This window comes from Athene noctua, chromosome 26, assembly GCF_965140245.1.
Source record: "Athene noctua chromosome 26, bAthNoc1.hap1.1, whole genome shotgun sequence".
NCBI lineage: Eukaryota > Metazoa > Chordata > Aves > Strigiformes > Strigidae > Athene > Athene noctua.
In genome coordinates, this window is record NC_134062.1 from 1831035 (window position 1) to 1846997 (window position 15963).

The following is a 15963-nucleotide window of genomic DNA, read 5'->3' on the forward strand; positions in this document are numbered from 1 at the left end:
CAAGGCTCCGGGGTCCCCTCTGTGGTAAAATGCCCCCCTGGGCATGACAGTCTGCAGCATTTTGAAAGAAAGGGAAAGGTTCTCGGCAAGCAGCTTTTAGCCCCTTTTCCTTAGGAAGACTGCAGAGTACCACAGCGTGCAACTTTTCTGTCTAATAGCATTTCTTTTATCTGAGAACCTTTTCTCGCGTTCCTTGGTCTATTCCAGTGTCAAAGCCTGATGGCCTTTTCTGTGGGAACGTTATTGCCGTGCCACTGCCAAACCACAGCACCTCGAATAACTAAATTCACATCCTAAGACCTAGTGTTAGGTACAAACTGCTTCTCTCCTCCCTCCTGAGCACCATTTTGTTCTCCTGAACCCCTTGTATAAGCCTGATTTAAGCCCTGATGGGAGATGGACATTTGACCCCTGAATGGAGAAGCACCGAGACACCTCTTGTGCCTTACCATCTTTTTTTAGGATAACATCCCTGCCTTTGTGCTTCCAGATGATGGTAGGAGGCAGCGAGCTGACCACATCACACACAATCACAGCATCATCGCCTTCCTTGAATTCCTGAGGAGTGGGAGCATTCTTGAACATCAGCTTTTCTGAAAACAACGGAAGGAGAAAGTCACTGCAGCTTTCCCAGCACACCTCAAGTTGTGCTCCTGACTCGAAGCCTGAGGAAAGCAAAGACACCCCAGAAGACATGGTCTCTAGAAATCTTCTTGTTCCCAAGGGAAACAGAAGTGTGCCTGACTCAATGCACTGCAACACCGGAACCTCATTTCCCAGCCTGCCTCCCAGCGTACCAGCGGGCCAAGCCAATACTCCACCCAGCTCACAGATTCCCCCACGCTGCAAAGAGAAAATGTCAACTTGGAACTGCTCAGCTTTCCAGACGAAAGGGAGGAGCTGCTATCACGGCTCTGCTGGACAACACACTGATGGCTTCTTATAAACCCTTCTGAATGTGCGATCCTCTTTACTCAACGGGAGTCTTATCTCGTAGCATGTTTGACAGCCACAAAAGCTGCTCTCTCTGTTTACTCCTCCCAGACATTTACGATACACTAGAACCTTCTTCTACCCCTTGCCCTCCTGTCTTTCAGAAGGATTTAAGCAGTAGACGTGCTGGGAATGCCCTGACAAGCCATGCTCCTAGTTCCCACTTACCCCTCAAAAACAAGAAAGGAGAAAGCTGCATCTTCTTAACATCCCCTCTTTTCACCCTCCAATTCTTCCCCTTTCAAAATAGCCTTTTCTAGGAAGGTAAAACAGTTGCCTCCCTAATCTTGCCTCATACATGTGCAAGGTAGACCAGAAAATAGCCTCGGAGCCGCTCTCTTACGGAAAATTTTCACATTGACGGTGGCCTCGGAGTCTCCCTCCTCCACGCTACTGACAACGCATTTATAGATGCCAGCATCATCGATGTTGGCGTTGTAGATGGTGAGGGTGGAGGAGAAGTCATCATTCCGCACCACCGAGATGCGCTGTTGGTTCGGCGTCAGCTTCTCACCATTAGGGGAAAACCAGGAAATGTCTTTGTACTTGGCCTCCCCTGCCACTGGGGACAATAAAAGAAAACAGAGCAAATTGAAATGAGTTCCCAACAAATCTGAACAGAGGGAATTAAATACAACCAGCAGCATTATGTGGAACACTGACCCAGGGGAAGGGCTTCTGGTACCTGAGAAGCAAAGGAAATTCTGTCTCAGCACTGTGAGTGGGCAGCTCCCGCCCTGCAGAAACAATATTAGGTTGGTTTTCTAATCTAGAGGGGTTCACTCATTTTAGTCCAGCATGGCCTCCTATGCACCCTGGGATTCCACATCCCAGTCCCTCCACCATGCAGATCAGCTGGAGACATAAAATTCTCTCCTTGCTTCAGCTCCATCATGTTTTCAATAAACACCCAACCTGCAGGCTGGGCTCCCTCCGCACCGAAACGGGGCCATTGCTGCAGCAGCAGTTCTGGCATTCATCAGCTTAAACCTTCCACTGTACCCACCATAAATCACAACTGTCATTAAGGGGTTCTAGGCTGTCTCCTTGCAGCTCCCATCTCTGCGTTCCTCAGCGTGGCTTTGTTATTTGGGACAAACTCTTATTACTGGAGGGATTTTAATTCACCCCACAGTTCTCTGAATGCAAATATCATCACAGCAGCACCTGCTCAGAGTATACTTTCCTTTTTAAAGCACCGACATTAACAATTTACCCTGCAGTTAAGCACTTCTGCATCACACCACCTCAGCACTTGTCCCAGTCAGTATGCTCCCGAGGAATCACGGGCCTCTGATGGCACTTTGCTCCCAGAGCTCACGATAGCACCTATTTGCTCTGTGTCATGCTTCAGGATGTTATCATGTCAATGCTACAAAACACTAATTCCTCCAATTAGAAACCAGGCCAGCTGCTTTCAGGAGAACCTCTGAAGAGGACACAAGGATGCTAATTTGGAAAATGCCATAAAATCGTAGGACCCGCTTTGAGGTACCCGGATCGGGTCAGCACTGCACCGTATGGCGCAGGAGAAGGGCCCAGGGCAGTTGAGCACCTGAACAAACAGAAGTGCAGGTTTGCAGCAGCATTAAAATCCTTAGTTGCAGAGGTAACAATTCTCACAACACCCGGCACTCCCGTTACTGCTGTTAGCAGTTAATTTGACAAATAACTTGGAAAAACAACAGGCTTAATTCTCAATTCAAGAGGTCAAAGAGCTGCTGAACGATGCAAGGTCCCATTTGTTGTGGCTATTGCTCAAGTTTAGAGACAACACTTCAGCACCCGTATTTTCATTTTAAAATCTGTTGCTGGAGCTGCTTTCTGTTGCTAGCTCTCAAGGGAGAATGCATTTACTGTTTCCAGTAAATAGCATGTGTTGCCTTTGCTATTCAGTCTTACAAACCGTAAGGGCATATGAGAAAGAAAGAGCAAGAGCTCTTGCAGCTAGACCTGGCACTGGAGCTTTTATCTCCGAGTTAATACATTGATCGGCTTTCCCAGCAAACCCAGATAGAGACAAGTGATGTCCTAAGCCATTGCTCACCTTGGCATAAGAAGAACTTAGATTCTCCAACGCTGATCTCCCCCTGGCTCGGAACAATGTCCACTTGTAGAGAGGCTGGAAAAGAAAGGAGCACAGAGAAGATGGTTAGACAACAGGAGTGGTCTTCAGGAAAAAAGCTCTGCCAGGCTTCCAACCCCCGTGGCTCCGTTAGCCATCCCGCGGGCTGTACAGGGTGGAGCATCCCTGGCTTCATGAGCCTTGCTCCTCATCAGCATTTACCTGACTGTACAGTGCCATGGACCCGAGGACAGAAGAGAAGCTGCTAGCATTGAGTTGCTTCCAGCCCCCTATAAACCCACATGAAATGACACAGAAAGGGCTGATTTGTGTTCAAATCTCTACCACACTGCAACACTAGGGAGCACGCTTGCTGTGCCCACCAGAGCATCAGCGCCTCTGAACTCAAACTGGAACTGGCTCACAGGCCTATCCTGACAGCAAACACAAACGATCTTTGCTTTGGAGACTTCTTGGTGCTCTGTATGATACCATATTCATCCAGGCCCCGGTCACCAACCATCACAAAGGCAGTGTGGAAGTCACTGACATACTTTGGGTCCCCGATCTGCCTTGGTCTCCTGCTCTGATGTTCCAGCCAGAAACAGTCCAACCCGCCGGCACATCGGAGGGGTTTACGGCAGACAGAGCACACCTGCCCCAGGAAGGGAATTTCCTCGGGTACAGGCTGACAGGGACTACTGACAGTCTGATTTCTGCCTTCACAGTACTGCCTGAGACTTCCTTCCAAGTTCATCCAGGCACATTTCACCTAGCTCCCTCCTACTGCAGGGATGGAAATATTAGCAATACTTTGGTCTCTTCACTGTCTTGCCATGGCATGTCATCATTGCTTTGGCTTTTAGGTTAGTGGGGTTTAGTTGTTGTTTTCTTGTTTATTTTACGTTATTTTATTTTTGAATAAGAGACTGAAGGTGTTTTGGCAGCAGAGATGGAGCAGATGTTCCGTGGACCTGAGTGAAGCATCTACTGCACACTTGTCTGGAACTGAGGGAGCCTGGGCTCAGTGGAAGATACTAGACCTCCTGTGCTCCCTACAACTGGATCCAGCACGGCCTCAAAGGAATTATCGAAAGATAATCCACGTTAGAAAATTATTTCAGAGAGAATATTTGAGAATACTGTTGTTGGAAGAAATCAAAAGGATTTTCAGATGTTTTCAATCTCCCTTTGGACACCTTTATTTAACTCACATGTCTGAGGGCACCCTCCCAGCTTCCTTGTGCTTTTCAATGAAGTATACGCTGCCCCTCCAGCTCCTGCATCCAGCCTGTTTTATTTATGGGCAATCTCTTTTCTCTCAACTATCCTCCTTTAATATCAATCCCAAACAGAACTGCAACTGCAAAGAGCCAAATATAATAAAAGGTTGAAGGTTTATGAGATTCGGTGCAGTGAGGACTAAATAGCCTGCTTCTATAGGCTCATTTTTGTTGCTGTTGTTTTTCTACAAATCTTTTGAACATTTGAATTTCACATTTGGAGTCATATTCTGGGGTGCTCTTCCTGGGAAGGTTCAACTCGGACCGCTGAGTTTCTCCAGACCAGATTTCTGCTTTGCAGTACTATCTAAAACATTTATCCTTCTGCATTACCACAGAACTAGATTTGAGCCCAAACTATTAAAAACTCAATTAATGTCTTTGGAGAGCAGCTGCAGCAATGTGCAGTGATGCAAATACTCTAGAGTGACATTACAGTAGTTTCCAGTATCAACACTCCAGAAACTGGAGGCATCAGCACGAGACAGGCACTTTGCAATAATGGGACTTTTACAGTGTTTTCAAATTATCAATTAAACTGTCTTTTATGATATTGTCTTCAGCATGCGAGTGATAGCTCCTGTTTAGAAATAAAATTTACAGAACCAAGAATCCTTAGTCTCACCAAATGAAAACAATTTATTAAGGAACATCCAGAGCTTTTGGGTTAACTGTTCAATTTTTGTGGAAAGTTCAGGGGGTCCAATAATTGCTGCTGTAAAAGTCTTCTCACCTTCACTCAGAAAGTAAAAGAGGCCAACACTCACAACAGAAGTCCAAAGTTCAGTTTCTGAATCTGTGCTTAAGATATCCAAATTAGAAGTTGGGCTTTCAAGGATAACCAGCCTCTCTGAGAAGCTCTCTAAGAAGAAGGGCAAGTCTCCTACTTCAATACCTAAGCATAGCTTAGGAGCCTACATTTGGAGTCCCACTACTAAAAAACTTGTATTTTTTCCTCATTTATTTATGAAAGTGAAACTGAGCAGATTTCACAGACAAAAGGAGGAACATACCATTTTGGAAGTGTCACTGGAAACCAAAAGCATAAAGTCGAAGGTGCTTAATTGAATAAAACAATCCTGGTTCAGTACAGTAAGCGGAGAATCAACAATCTCAGCAAAGCAAGTCAGAGCCAAGATGAAAGCTCAGCAGATTTCTGGCCCATGTTGTGTATAGCCCAGTGTGACCATTTTCTGATCTGAATCACACTGGTACTAAACAAGTGAGAAGGCAAGCATACCTCCCCGCTTTCATGTTCATTTAGTCAACCTTCCCCATGCATACCCAAGCATGGCCAACGCCCTTTCCCCCCAGCAACACCACTGCCTTCTTCATAGCATAAATTATGACCCATTAGGCAGAAAATGCAATTGGATTCTGGCTTTCCTCCAGCTATAGCTTAATGCTGCACCAGCTCCGCGGACTAACAAGTTCAGGTCAAGTATGAATTTCAAAAGGCCACAATGAATAGGTTTTATTTTGAAACTGCAGCCATTAGCTTGCAGAAAACAATAACCTTAATGGAGTTACTCCTCTACCCCACGTAGCCAGAGCACTTCTCAGCAATTACAAATGCTCTGTCTGTCACCCTCCACGTTATCATGCTGTAGTGCATGAAAATCCTTCTCCCAGAGCAGTTAATTTTACCTCCAGACCACAGAGGTATTAGCTTTAGGTGTCAAACACACCTGGGTTTTTAAGAAACATGCACTGCTTCAGAAGTTAAACCCTGTTTTGGGTGTGTTCTGTGTAACAGACACACTGACTGAAGGAGTCAGAGGTTAAGCAGACAGCTCTGCACAGAACGACGGAGTGCTGCCCGCCATCCCTAGACAGGACCCCAGCAGCAGGATGTGCTGGGAAGACGTCTGAGCACGTTTCTTTCCCCCACAACCACTCTGACACAGCATTTCTCTTCATGAGCTAACTGGAAGCAACTAAACGGAGCCGGGCGAGCTCCACGAAGGATACAGGGCAATGCCCCTTTTCTAGTTCTACTCTCACCAGCTTTTAGCAGGCTGTGCTGATAAAGGCTGGTGTTCCATCGCAAAGACCGGGTACAGCAAGTACAGAAACCACCCAGCCAAGAGTCAACTGAAACCAGAGCCTGCGAGGACTGGTGCTGGCTAACGCTGGCACGTGTGGCTGTGTATCCTGCCTAGACGAGAGGCTTTCTGGAGGAGGGGACATAAAAGTATCCCTTGATCTCTTGAGTAATGTCAAGGGGCTTATGACAGCCCCTCCAAGACACTCTTGTGAGCCCTGCACGTTTTAACCAACTGGGAACACAATGAAGTTGTGATTGAATTCCCCCCCCCCCCCCCCCCCCCCAACCCCCAGTACTGCCTTGGAAAACCAGCCCAGCCCCAGGAAGGGCATTTAGACAAGTCATCACCTCTCCGGCTCAGCCAAGCACCGTTAGCAAACGGCGGGGTGCTGGTAAAACGGCTTTGAGCTAATTGAGATCTAATATAAATTCATAGCTCTTTTTCCCCCATACTTTTTTTTTCCTTGCTACACTACACTATATAAATAGACCAACGGACCTCTTCTACACTTTTGAGAGTAGCCGCATGCTGGGAAGGCAGTGGCACAGGCTGGGGTTATTAATGCCTTTCATTCCATTCTCAGGTGCTTTCTGTTACAGCTAGAAATGAGAAGAAAGGCTCTGTGTAAAGCACTGAACTTTTCATCACCCCAGAATTCAGCATCTGTGCTCTACCTTACATCTTTTTTAGGCATGTCTGTGCCACAGTAGACGCAAAGAGGAGGAGGAAATCACACAACCAAGAAACGTCTTACTCTAAATACAGCTGAAACAACCAGGCAAGAGATCGGAGCCCAGGCAACAACATCCAGATCTCAGGATTTTCCCCTTTTTCTCCTAAGGGCTCAACTCCTGTGCATTTAAGCGATGGGCAGGTTTCCAAGAGAATGAAACCTAGAAACCACCCTTGGGACACAGGAAGACAAAACTTTTTGGAGTCTTAGAAATGAGAGAAGGAAGGACACCCTTGGTTATCCCCATTCAGGCAGTACTCCCTCTGCTCCACCAGCTGCAGCGCTAGCCTTGCATCTCCAAAGTGCTGGCTTAAGTAATAGAATTTCTGAAAAGGTTATGCAGAAGGGCAGCGACTCCTTCACCAACAGTCCCCCTGCATGTCAGAACAGTCCCTTCAACCGCGACATGAAGAAGGCAGAAAAGAAACCTCCTGGTGTTATTACTAACACTGGAAATGCACTTTTCAAACCCAGCAATTACCATGACACAGAAACTGCCACCCTGTGAGCAGTGGGAACCAGAGAGCCAATATTAACTAATCTACTTCACACTACACTTCAGTTTCTTTAATCCAATGCTGGGAACAAGATGCTGAAGTGCCCCGTGAGAGGATCAGGTAAGTCAGATGCACACTGTGTATCTTTTCCTGAAGGAGACTGCTGAAGCATGGAGCATTGTATCTGCATCACTGGCAGCTTAAGGCCTAGTTAATCCCTTTTACAAAAAAAAATATTAACCTGAGAAATCTTCTCCTTGACAGACACTTTCTGCTAACCAGGCTTCCAGAGCTGACTTGAGCAGGTGACATCACGCAAAGCCCTGATACAGGTAGAGAAATGATGGGATTGCTGCCTCCGTACTAAACACGGCACCTTCATCCCTGCCTTGCTCATCCGCCAGCCATCGCTGTGCACTGGCACACACCCTTCCATCATATTTAAAGCACGATACCTCTGCGCAGCGTACAAATAAACAGGGCTGCCTCTCCAGCACATCTTTCCAAGAGGCTCAGCAGTATACTGATCACACTGTTTGCAGGAAAGCCACCGAACTCCGGGATCTGCTGCACGTCAGGCGAAGGGACGGAAGCAGAAGGTGCACAGAGGCCCCTGTGGGCAGGTGATACCCCGCAAGCTCCTGCCCCAGTGGCACTTTGCTCACACGTCCGTAGTTCTGGATCACTACCATGCTGTTGGGACAACCTTTGTATTCCTATTTTAAGACGCTCTCACTGTTTTCACCTCTCCTCTAGCATTCATTTACTTCCCTCAAAGGACAAGCTGTAAAACCAAACAAAACCAGCCTCCCCGCCAACGCTTACTCCAAGAGAGATCAAGCTGAGACACGTGAATCCACGCCCTTTACACCTGATTTACCTTACCCGAGAAAAACTGCAAGAGGCCAGTGTCATTCAACAAACTGCTTCTGTCAGAAGCAGTAATTTGGTCTTTGAAGTGTCCTCCATCTCACCACGATTTGCTACCGCAGTCTCTACATGCAAAGGTCCTTCTCCACATTCCCCACTGAAGGCACCATAGGTGGATATCCCTGCCATGTCAGCGTTGACAGAAATTGCATCAACATTAACAATCACATTTTAGTTTCCAATACCGAGTCCTCTGCTCAATAGTGCGTGGTAAATACACTGGTGTCACTAACAAAGCTCCCAGTCCTTACACATACAGCACAGGGTCTGCGGCAAGATCATTTACATAGCAACAGACAGCAACACATTCTGAAGAAATTAAATATATAATCTATTTTGGCACTTAGGAATCCAATTCTCTGTACCTTCTGATCAGCGCATAGTCCCAGATTTTGATGAGTTTAAATGTTCAGACTTCCAAATAATCCAGATGCTTTTGCACACAGTGTGCTGCAATAAGCCATTTCACTTCTTGCAGAACCAGAGCTGTACATTTTCAGAGAGTATGTTCTCAAGTGGGATATTGTGGCTACTGTGTTTTCATGGAATCATCTGGGTTGGAAAAGCCCTTGCAGCTCCTCCAGCCCAACCATGACCCTCCCCCTGACCGTTCCCAACTCCCCCAGATCCTCAGCGCTGGCTCAGCCCGACTCTTCAACCCCCCCAGGAATCCCGGGGACTCCCCCCTGCCCTGGGCAGCACATTCCAACACCCAACAGCCCCTTCTGCAAAGAAATCCTTCCTAATTATCACAGTATTTTTGTATTGGTATCTCCCCACTACAGTAAAATCTAGTCATTTTTGTATTCCTACATTGACTATCAACTTAAAAAATATGCCATAGATCTCTCTGAAGAGATCTTCATCCAATATTCCTGTATTTCAGCTTCACAGACACCAGCATCCTTTCTTGTAAGATGATGTCAGCATAGAAAAGAAGTAATTTCCACTTCTGCATATATGGTGTCCTGTCAGTGCAAGGACATTTTAAGAAGCTCCCCATATGACTGTAATGAAGTGACAGCTTGCAGCTTTGGTGATGGAACAGCAAGGAGGTGGCAGTGACAAGCATGATAAATTCATCCGTGCAGACAAGATACCGCTATTACATGGGAACACCTCCCAAGGGAACTGTTAACTCCTGCTGGGCTCAGCTCCCCAGATGACTTCGCACTGGCTCCTGCCCAGCTGTTCAGTGCCCTGACTGAGGTCAGAGGCACAAGGTGATGTGACACCGGCATCAACAGGACTGCGACTCTGAGAAACACTCAGTGACAGCCAGGATGGGGTTCATGATACCAAGGCAAATGAATCAAACCTTTTTTTTTTTTCCCCTCCCCCTCTTCAATGCAGTAAGATTTTTAAAATGCACTAATTTTTTTGAATGGGGGAATTCTACAACCAACCAGACCAGACTGTGGCCTCTCTGCCTGCACTGGGTGGGTTATTCTTTTTTGTCAAAGCAGACTTACAAAATCAGCTTTGTTAAACAGATTAAGGAGAGGACAGGACTCTCAATCTCAGCTGCAAGTAAGTCACATACCCCAAAGAAAGGAGAAGTGCAACAGATCTTTTGGAGATTGGTGCTCAGCACAGAAGCAGCACTTCATTCTTTTCTGTGATGGTTAAAAAGGAACAGGCACAGACCGAAAAAAAAAGGACACACCTTGAGCTCATCCAATTTAGAGCAGCACAATGGAAAAGTCATCTGTGCCAGGGAAAGACCTAACACACTCATTTTATCCCTGGAGTCCACTGACAGCGCAGAGCCGCTGGGACTCATTCTGCAGCCCTGCCCCGTCCTTGGAGCAGCGTAACCACACGCCCGCCAGGCACCTGCCACACACTTGGAGCAAAATATCCCAACCCCAGGTTATTTAGATGCTGCTGCTGCCTGTAAGGTACCAGACGTTCACACACAGGGAAAAGAGACCCTGGCACTCCTGTGCAGCTCAGCACCCTCATCCGTTTAAGGGAGGCAGAAATGACCTGCCCGAGCCTGGCTAGTGATCACCTGCACTCCAGGCTGAGCGAGTGCAAGCTGTCACAGTCGTGCGCGGATCACTCATTGCCTTTCGCTGTCTCACCTTCACAGGAGAGTTCTCCCCTTGCCGAGGGCTGAAGTAAAACGATCAAAATGTCACTGCAGTCTCAAGTGCTACTGTGCTCCCTTGTCCATCAGGAAACTCCTCCTGCTGATAAACACAGGGACACACCGAGGGGAACATGCTGGACGAGGGAACTGAGTAAAGGACAACTCCTCTTCAGAACTTCCTAGTGGGAGTCAACCTGCCTACACCCATCTGCATCTTCTCAGCCTTTATTTGTCTTTAGGCAGCAGCCACAGCATTTGCTGTACATTTATACTGTGCCTAGCACTAGGGAGGCCAAGACACTGCACTGCTGTAAGAAACGGCCATAAGAACCTTAAAGTAATGTCTGGCTGCCGTGCTGCTGCTTCCAGCCAGCCAGCCCTCCCTGCAGAAAGACTGCCGAGTGCTAATCACTGGGTCGAGCGAGCAATCGTCTCGTGGTTATTAAAGGCGCAAAACACACCCTAAGAAATCTCAACATTTCCATTCCACCACAGATGTTGAGAAGCAAAATTATACCTGGCTGTTTTCAGTCGCTTGTGTGTTCTTCTGGTGGTGGATCTCTGTAGGAGCCAAGCTAATAGACTCAATAGGCTGTGAGGCTGCTCCAGTCTGCAGAGCACCCTGATTTTTCTTCTCAATGTGTTTGCAAACAATGTGAATGTTTTCTCCTACAAACTGAGCTAACAAAGGCCTGGGAGGCCAAGCCCTGGTGATGAAACGAGGCACAGAAGAGCCCAGCTGGTTTTGTCCAGCAGCCTTCAGTCAGGGAAACCAAAGCTCAACTTCTGGAAATCAGCTATCATCTGGTAAGAAATGTTCCTCTGAATTATTCTCATCAAGGTCATCTGTACTTACTTTACACCAGGGAGAATTCAACCCTAATTGTTTCAACCAGCCTTCATCAGCAGAACAATTTGCTGACATCATAACCTGGATAAACAGGTTCATCATAAAAATGAACTATGCCTTAAATTACACAAACAATTGCTCCCTACTTGCTGAATTTTATTGCTTAGTATATGATCAAACTAACAAACCCAGCACCGCCACGGATTTTAATCACTGCTCAATCATTATTTTTGCTTTGCAGTTCAGGGAAACGAAGACTATTTTTTTCCACTCTTCATTTAATAGACACTGTGAGCCCATTTGTATTCCGCTTCCAACTTCAAGCAATAAAGGCCTTTTTACCATCACATAACTACTCCATTAAAAGGCCTCTTCATAATCACACAATAACACTTTTTATAGCTCTGCCCTCTCTCGTATCTTTTATCTGGTTACAAAGTTCCCCAGCCCCCAAATAATGCTGAATAACGCCCCATTGATGAGAAAAAACTCCGTTAATGCAACTTCCTGTTCATCTGTAGTTAAATATAATTAGTTTTGCATTTCAACAAAAGAAATGAGCTCAAATTAAACCATGATTTTGTTAATAGGCAGGGAGGATGTCTCCCTGCTGGGCTGAGACTGAGGCGAACACAGCAGCCTTTACCTGTTAAGTAAATAACGCGCCACTTTAAGCAGAGAAAAGTGTGTTAACCGCTGGATACTGGTTCTGAATCTGTCTAAATTCAAAAGGACTAAGCGAAGCAGAGTGTGAATGAACTGCAGTGAGCTGCAGTCACCCTTCCACGGTAGAAGCAGGAAGGCTAACTAATGCACACGCTGCTCTTGAAGATCTATCTAGCACCATGCAAACAGAATGTCTGCAAACACCAAATACACTCCATGCAGATTTGCATTAACGCAAATTTACTCTGGGGTTATAACCATCGTGGTTCCCTGGGACAAATGGGAGTGCACCGCCCGCCAACCTTCTATTCCTGTAAAACCATTACTCCTTTAGCCTACACAAAACAGAAATAAAGAAAATAAAACCCAGTAGTATTACATCTACTACGAGACGTAAAACTTGCAACAGAGAGGGAAAGGGGAGGCAGCTATCCTGTTCAAGCTTTGGTCACCTCACTCTAGCGCTGGGCGTCATTTAAGATTCTCGGCAGACAGCCATCCGTCAGTAGCTGAGAGCGTTTCATCTAGCTGTTTACTTTTAAAGTCCCGTAAGAGCTAAACTTCCCAGTTCTCAGTGCTCTGACAGCACTGCTCCTGGCTGGGAATACACTCCCTGATCCTCAACAGTATTTGCCTCTGAGGCAACAGTTCCTCCGGCAGGAGGAATCCCCATCCTCACACCACTTATATCCCAGTAACCTTCCGGCAGAAGCAACACGCTCCTTCCTCCCCAAACCAGCAATCAGCCCCGAAGATTTCAAAGATCCACTGTAGGAACTCTCTGAAGTTCCAGGCTCTCTATAAATAACCGGTTACCTAGTGTGCTATGAATTCACAATATGAACAAGCTGAGACAAATACCAGAACGGCAAGTAAATAAATATCAGTGAACAAGATACAGAAGAGCTGTCAAAGAAATTCTTGTGAGATTAGTACCTCACTACCATTGCTGCTTTTGAAAACCTACCATTTATCCTTCACAAAAATAAATGCTAGGAGAAAACCTTCCCCTAAGTATACGGGTAATATAAACATATGTAAAGAGACCGAGCGGAACAAAGTATTTGTCTATGGTCAAATTGAGATGATTCAAATTTCTGGGCTACCCACAACTGCAGTTAATCTTAGGGTAGGGCATGTGACAGCTTCCTAACAGGAGCCACAGTGTGCTAGCATCTACTGTCTACCTCTTCTTGCTTGGGTCCAAACGCCAGAAGTGAGAGTTCCCCTTTCTGCCACTGATATGCCGGGGACAACTGTCACAGCAAAGCAAGCAGGCTTTCACAAGATGTACACCATCCACTGTCACCACAGCACAAGAGGAACCACAGCAAACAAAGGCCTGCTTTCAATAAAATGGAGAGAGATTTGAGCCGGGTTAAGAGAATCCAGCTGGGGATCCACACACGAGGCAGCACGCCTCCCCTGAACAGATGTATTCAGAAGCAGCCTAGAGCTCCAACAGTTGTTGGAGGTTAACTAAGGCTCTGCAGTTTTCCTTCCCAGATATTAGTCAAAGAGAAGGGAACCTAAATACAGAGCCATCCAAATACAAAACCATTTGTTGGTTACATTTCCTGAATGGCTTTAGGAAAAGAAATTGCAGAAGAATAATCCCTTGGAGAGATTTTTTCACATCTCACCCCTATGCCTATGAGACCAGCCACTTTTTTTTTTTTTTTTTTTCATCCAAGGGAAATGTCCCTGAGCCCTCCTTAAGAGACCCAGGCCATAAATCCGAGTCACACTAATTGCTTTCATGACAGCAAGCACAGAACAAAGCATTGCGTCTGCCACACCTTTGAGAAGAATCCAGCTTTTATTCCCCTAGATAAAGAATTATTGGGATCAACTGGATCTAAACAGCTTTCAGCACCTTCAAGCTCAATTAAACAATTCCCCAGAAGCCTGGGATGCTACTCTGCCTTGGTGGAACGATTCTAACAACAGCACAATAAAGCAAACTGATGGGGCTCTGTGTGTTTAGAAGAGAGCCGCTGTGGTCACTGTGGCTGCAGCAAGCTGAAGCAGGTCGAGGAAAGGAGATAAAGAAAACTAGACTCATCCCTTTATGCAAACACAGCTGACAGGACTGCACAGAACAATCCTGGAGCCTCGCAACTGCGATACAGAATCGCTGTTTGTCAGAATTCACCACTTACGATCTTTCACTGGAGATCAGCCATGCCTCAGTGCCCCCAGGAAGCATCACCAAGATAACCTGACTGCTGCCACTCCTCAGAAGAAAAATCTTTGTATGCAAAGAGTACCAAAAATACTTTTCAGAACACTGTTCTTATTATCTCATAGCTTCCTCAAAAATAGCCTTAAAAAAACATTCAATATATTTGAGTTAGTGTTTTGAAGAGGAGATAGGGGAGAAGGAAAGTAAGTACAGTGCAATAAATAACAGCCAACACAAGTCTATTTCCATCTGTCTCAATTCTCGGATCCAAATCTGCATCCACCCTGTAACTGAATAGCCAACAGAAGTCTGAAACGCTATCAGCAGGATGTCTTGGTTTACGGCCCCGGTGCAGAGGAACAAAGGGAGTTTCTGAGGCCTGGAGGTCACACTGTGCTAACTTCTGGCATCAAGGTTGTGGAATCTGAATTATGCACCCGGTGTTTGTGTATCTACAGCAGCCCTAAGGAGGTGAAGCAGGATTCAGAATCCACTGAGGTACTGATATAAGCACTGGCTTTTCAGAGGGGCTTGCCCTGCCTGCTGACACCTGGAAACAAATGGAATTTATGGAAGTTAGTGGAAATAAATGCAGGCTAGAAGTTAAAGTCTCGAAGCAAAAGCACTAACAGCACAAACTTTCAGTTTTATGTTCCCACTGCTTTTCCTCTGGATTACATTCCTCCACAACGTGCAAGTGCAGCGAAGAGAAAACGCAGAGAAAATGAGCTTTCAAGGCAGAACCCTAGGTTTACTTCTTAAAGACAGCGCCTTTGATTTTGTTCATTTCTAGCATGAGTTCCCTCGTTAAACTCTGCAGTAGATGCTAAACTTCAGAAATAAAATTGATGAGGAGAAAAATATCTACTGGGTGTAACGCCCACAGCTCTCTGAGTAAGGGTAGGATTTGTAAAGCTTTTGCGTTGAGCAGATTATGGTGAAAGCCCTCAGGATTTAATATACAACAAAGGCTTAACAAGACAAAGACATGCCTCCTGTACACGGTCACTTTATTAAAAATACGCTGACTGCTCAGGAGTAGGAGGCAGGCAGCTGGGATTGATCTCAGCTGGTCTGCAGATCCAATTCCCCCCCCATCACCATGGTAACTGCTCAGTAATTCTGCCATAAATTGGAGGAGGGGATTGTTGATACCTTTGGGGAATTATCAAAACATAAAGAGTCAGAGAGGAAGCAAACAGCAGCTTACCACAGTGCCACGAGAAAACGCAAAGAGAAAGACACGACCAAAGCAACATTCAGAGGAGAAACATCTGGAAAAAAAACCCAAACCAACCCCCAAACCATAGGCCAGTGCTCCAGGGGCAGCCAGCAGCTGGTGTGCGAGAGGATGCTCATCACCCTCTTGCTAAACACGCCGGAGTGCACCGACAGCAAGAGGCAGCAGCGCAGGCTCAGAGCGCGCCCCTGCCCACCTTGCGGCACCCCCTCCGGGGGGCACGGGGCTCCCAAAGCCGGCTGTGCCGAAGCCGCAAACGGCAGTGGCTCTTGCAGAACCTGCGCTAGACAGTCCCGCCGGTGCCACCCTGGCCTCAGGTGGGTAAAGCGATGCCCACAGAGGCTCCAAGGTGGATTTACGGGCTGAAAAACGCCATTT

At 46.4% G+C, this 15963-nt stretch overlaps 1 protein-coding gene across 2 annotated transcripts in view; it reads right to left on the reverse strand.

The window, feature by feature from the left end:
- NCAM1 (neural cell adhesion molecule 1) overlaps positions 1-15963 on the reverse strand; it is a 134264-nt gene that overhangs the window by 57539 nt on the left and 60762 nt on the right. For both annotated transcript variants that reach the window (XM_074927647.1, XM_074927648.1), the window contains exons 2-4: positions 3041-3115; positions 1337-1555; positions 450-593 (exon numbers count right to left, since the gene is read on the reverse strand). In XM_074927647.1, coding sequence (XP_074783748.1) covers positions 450-593; positions 1337-1555; positions 3041-3115 — 438 coding nt within the window. The remainder of the gene's footprint in view (positions 1-449; positions 594-1336; positions 1556-3040; positions 3116-15963) is intronic.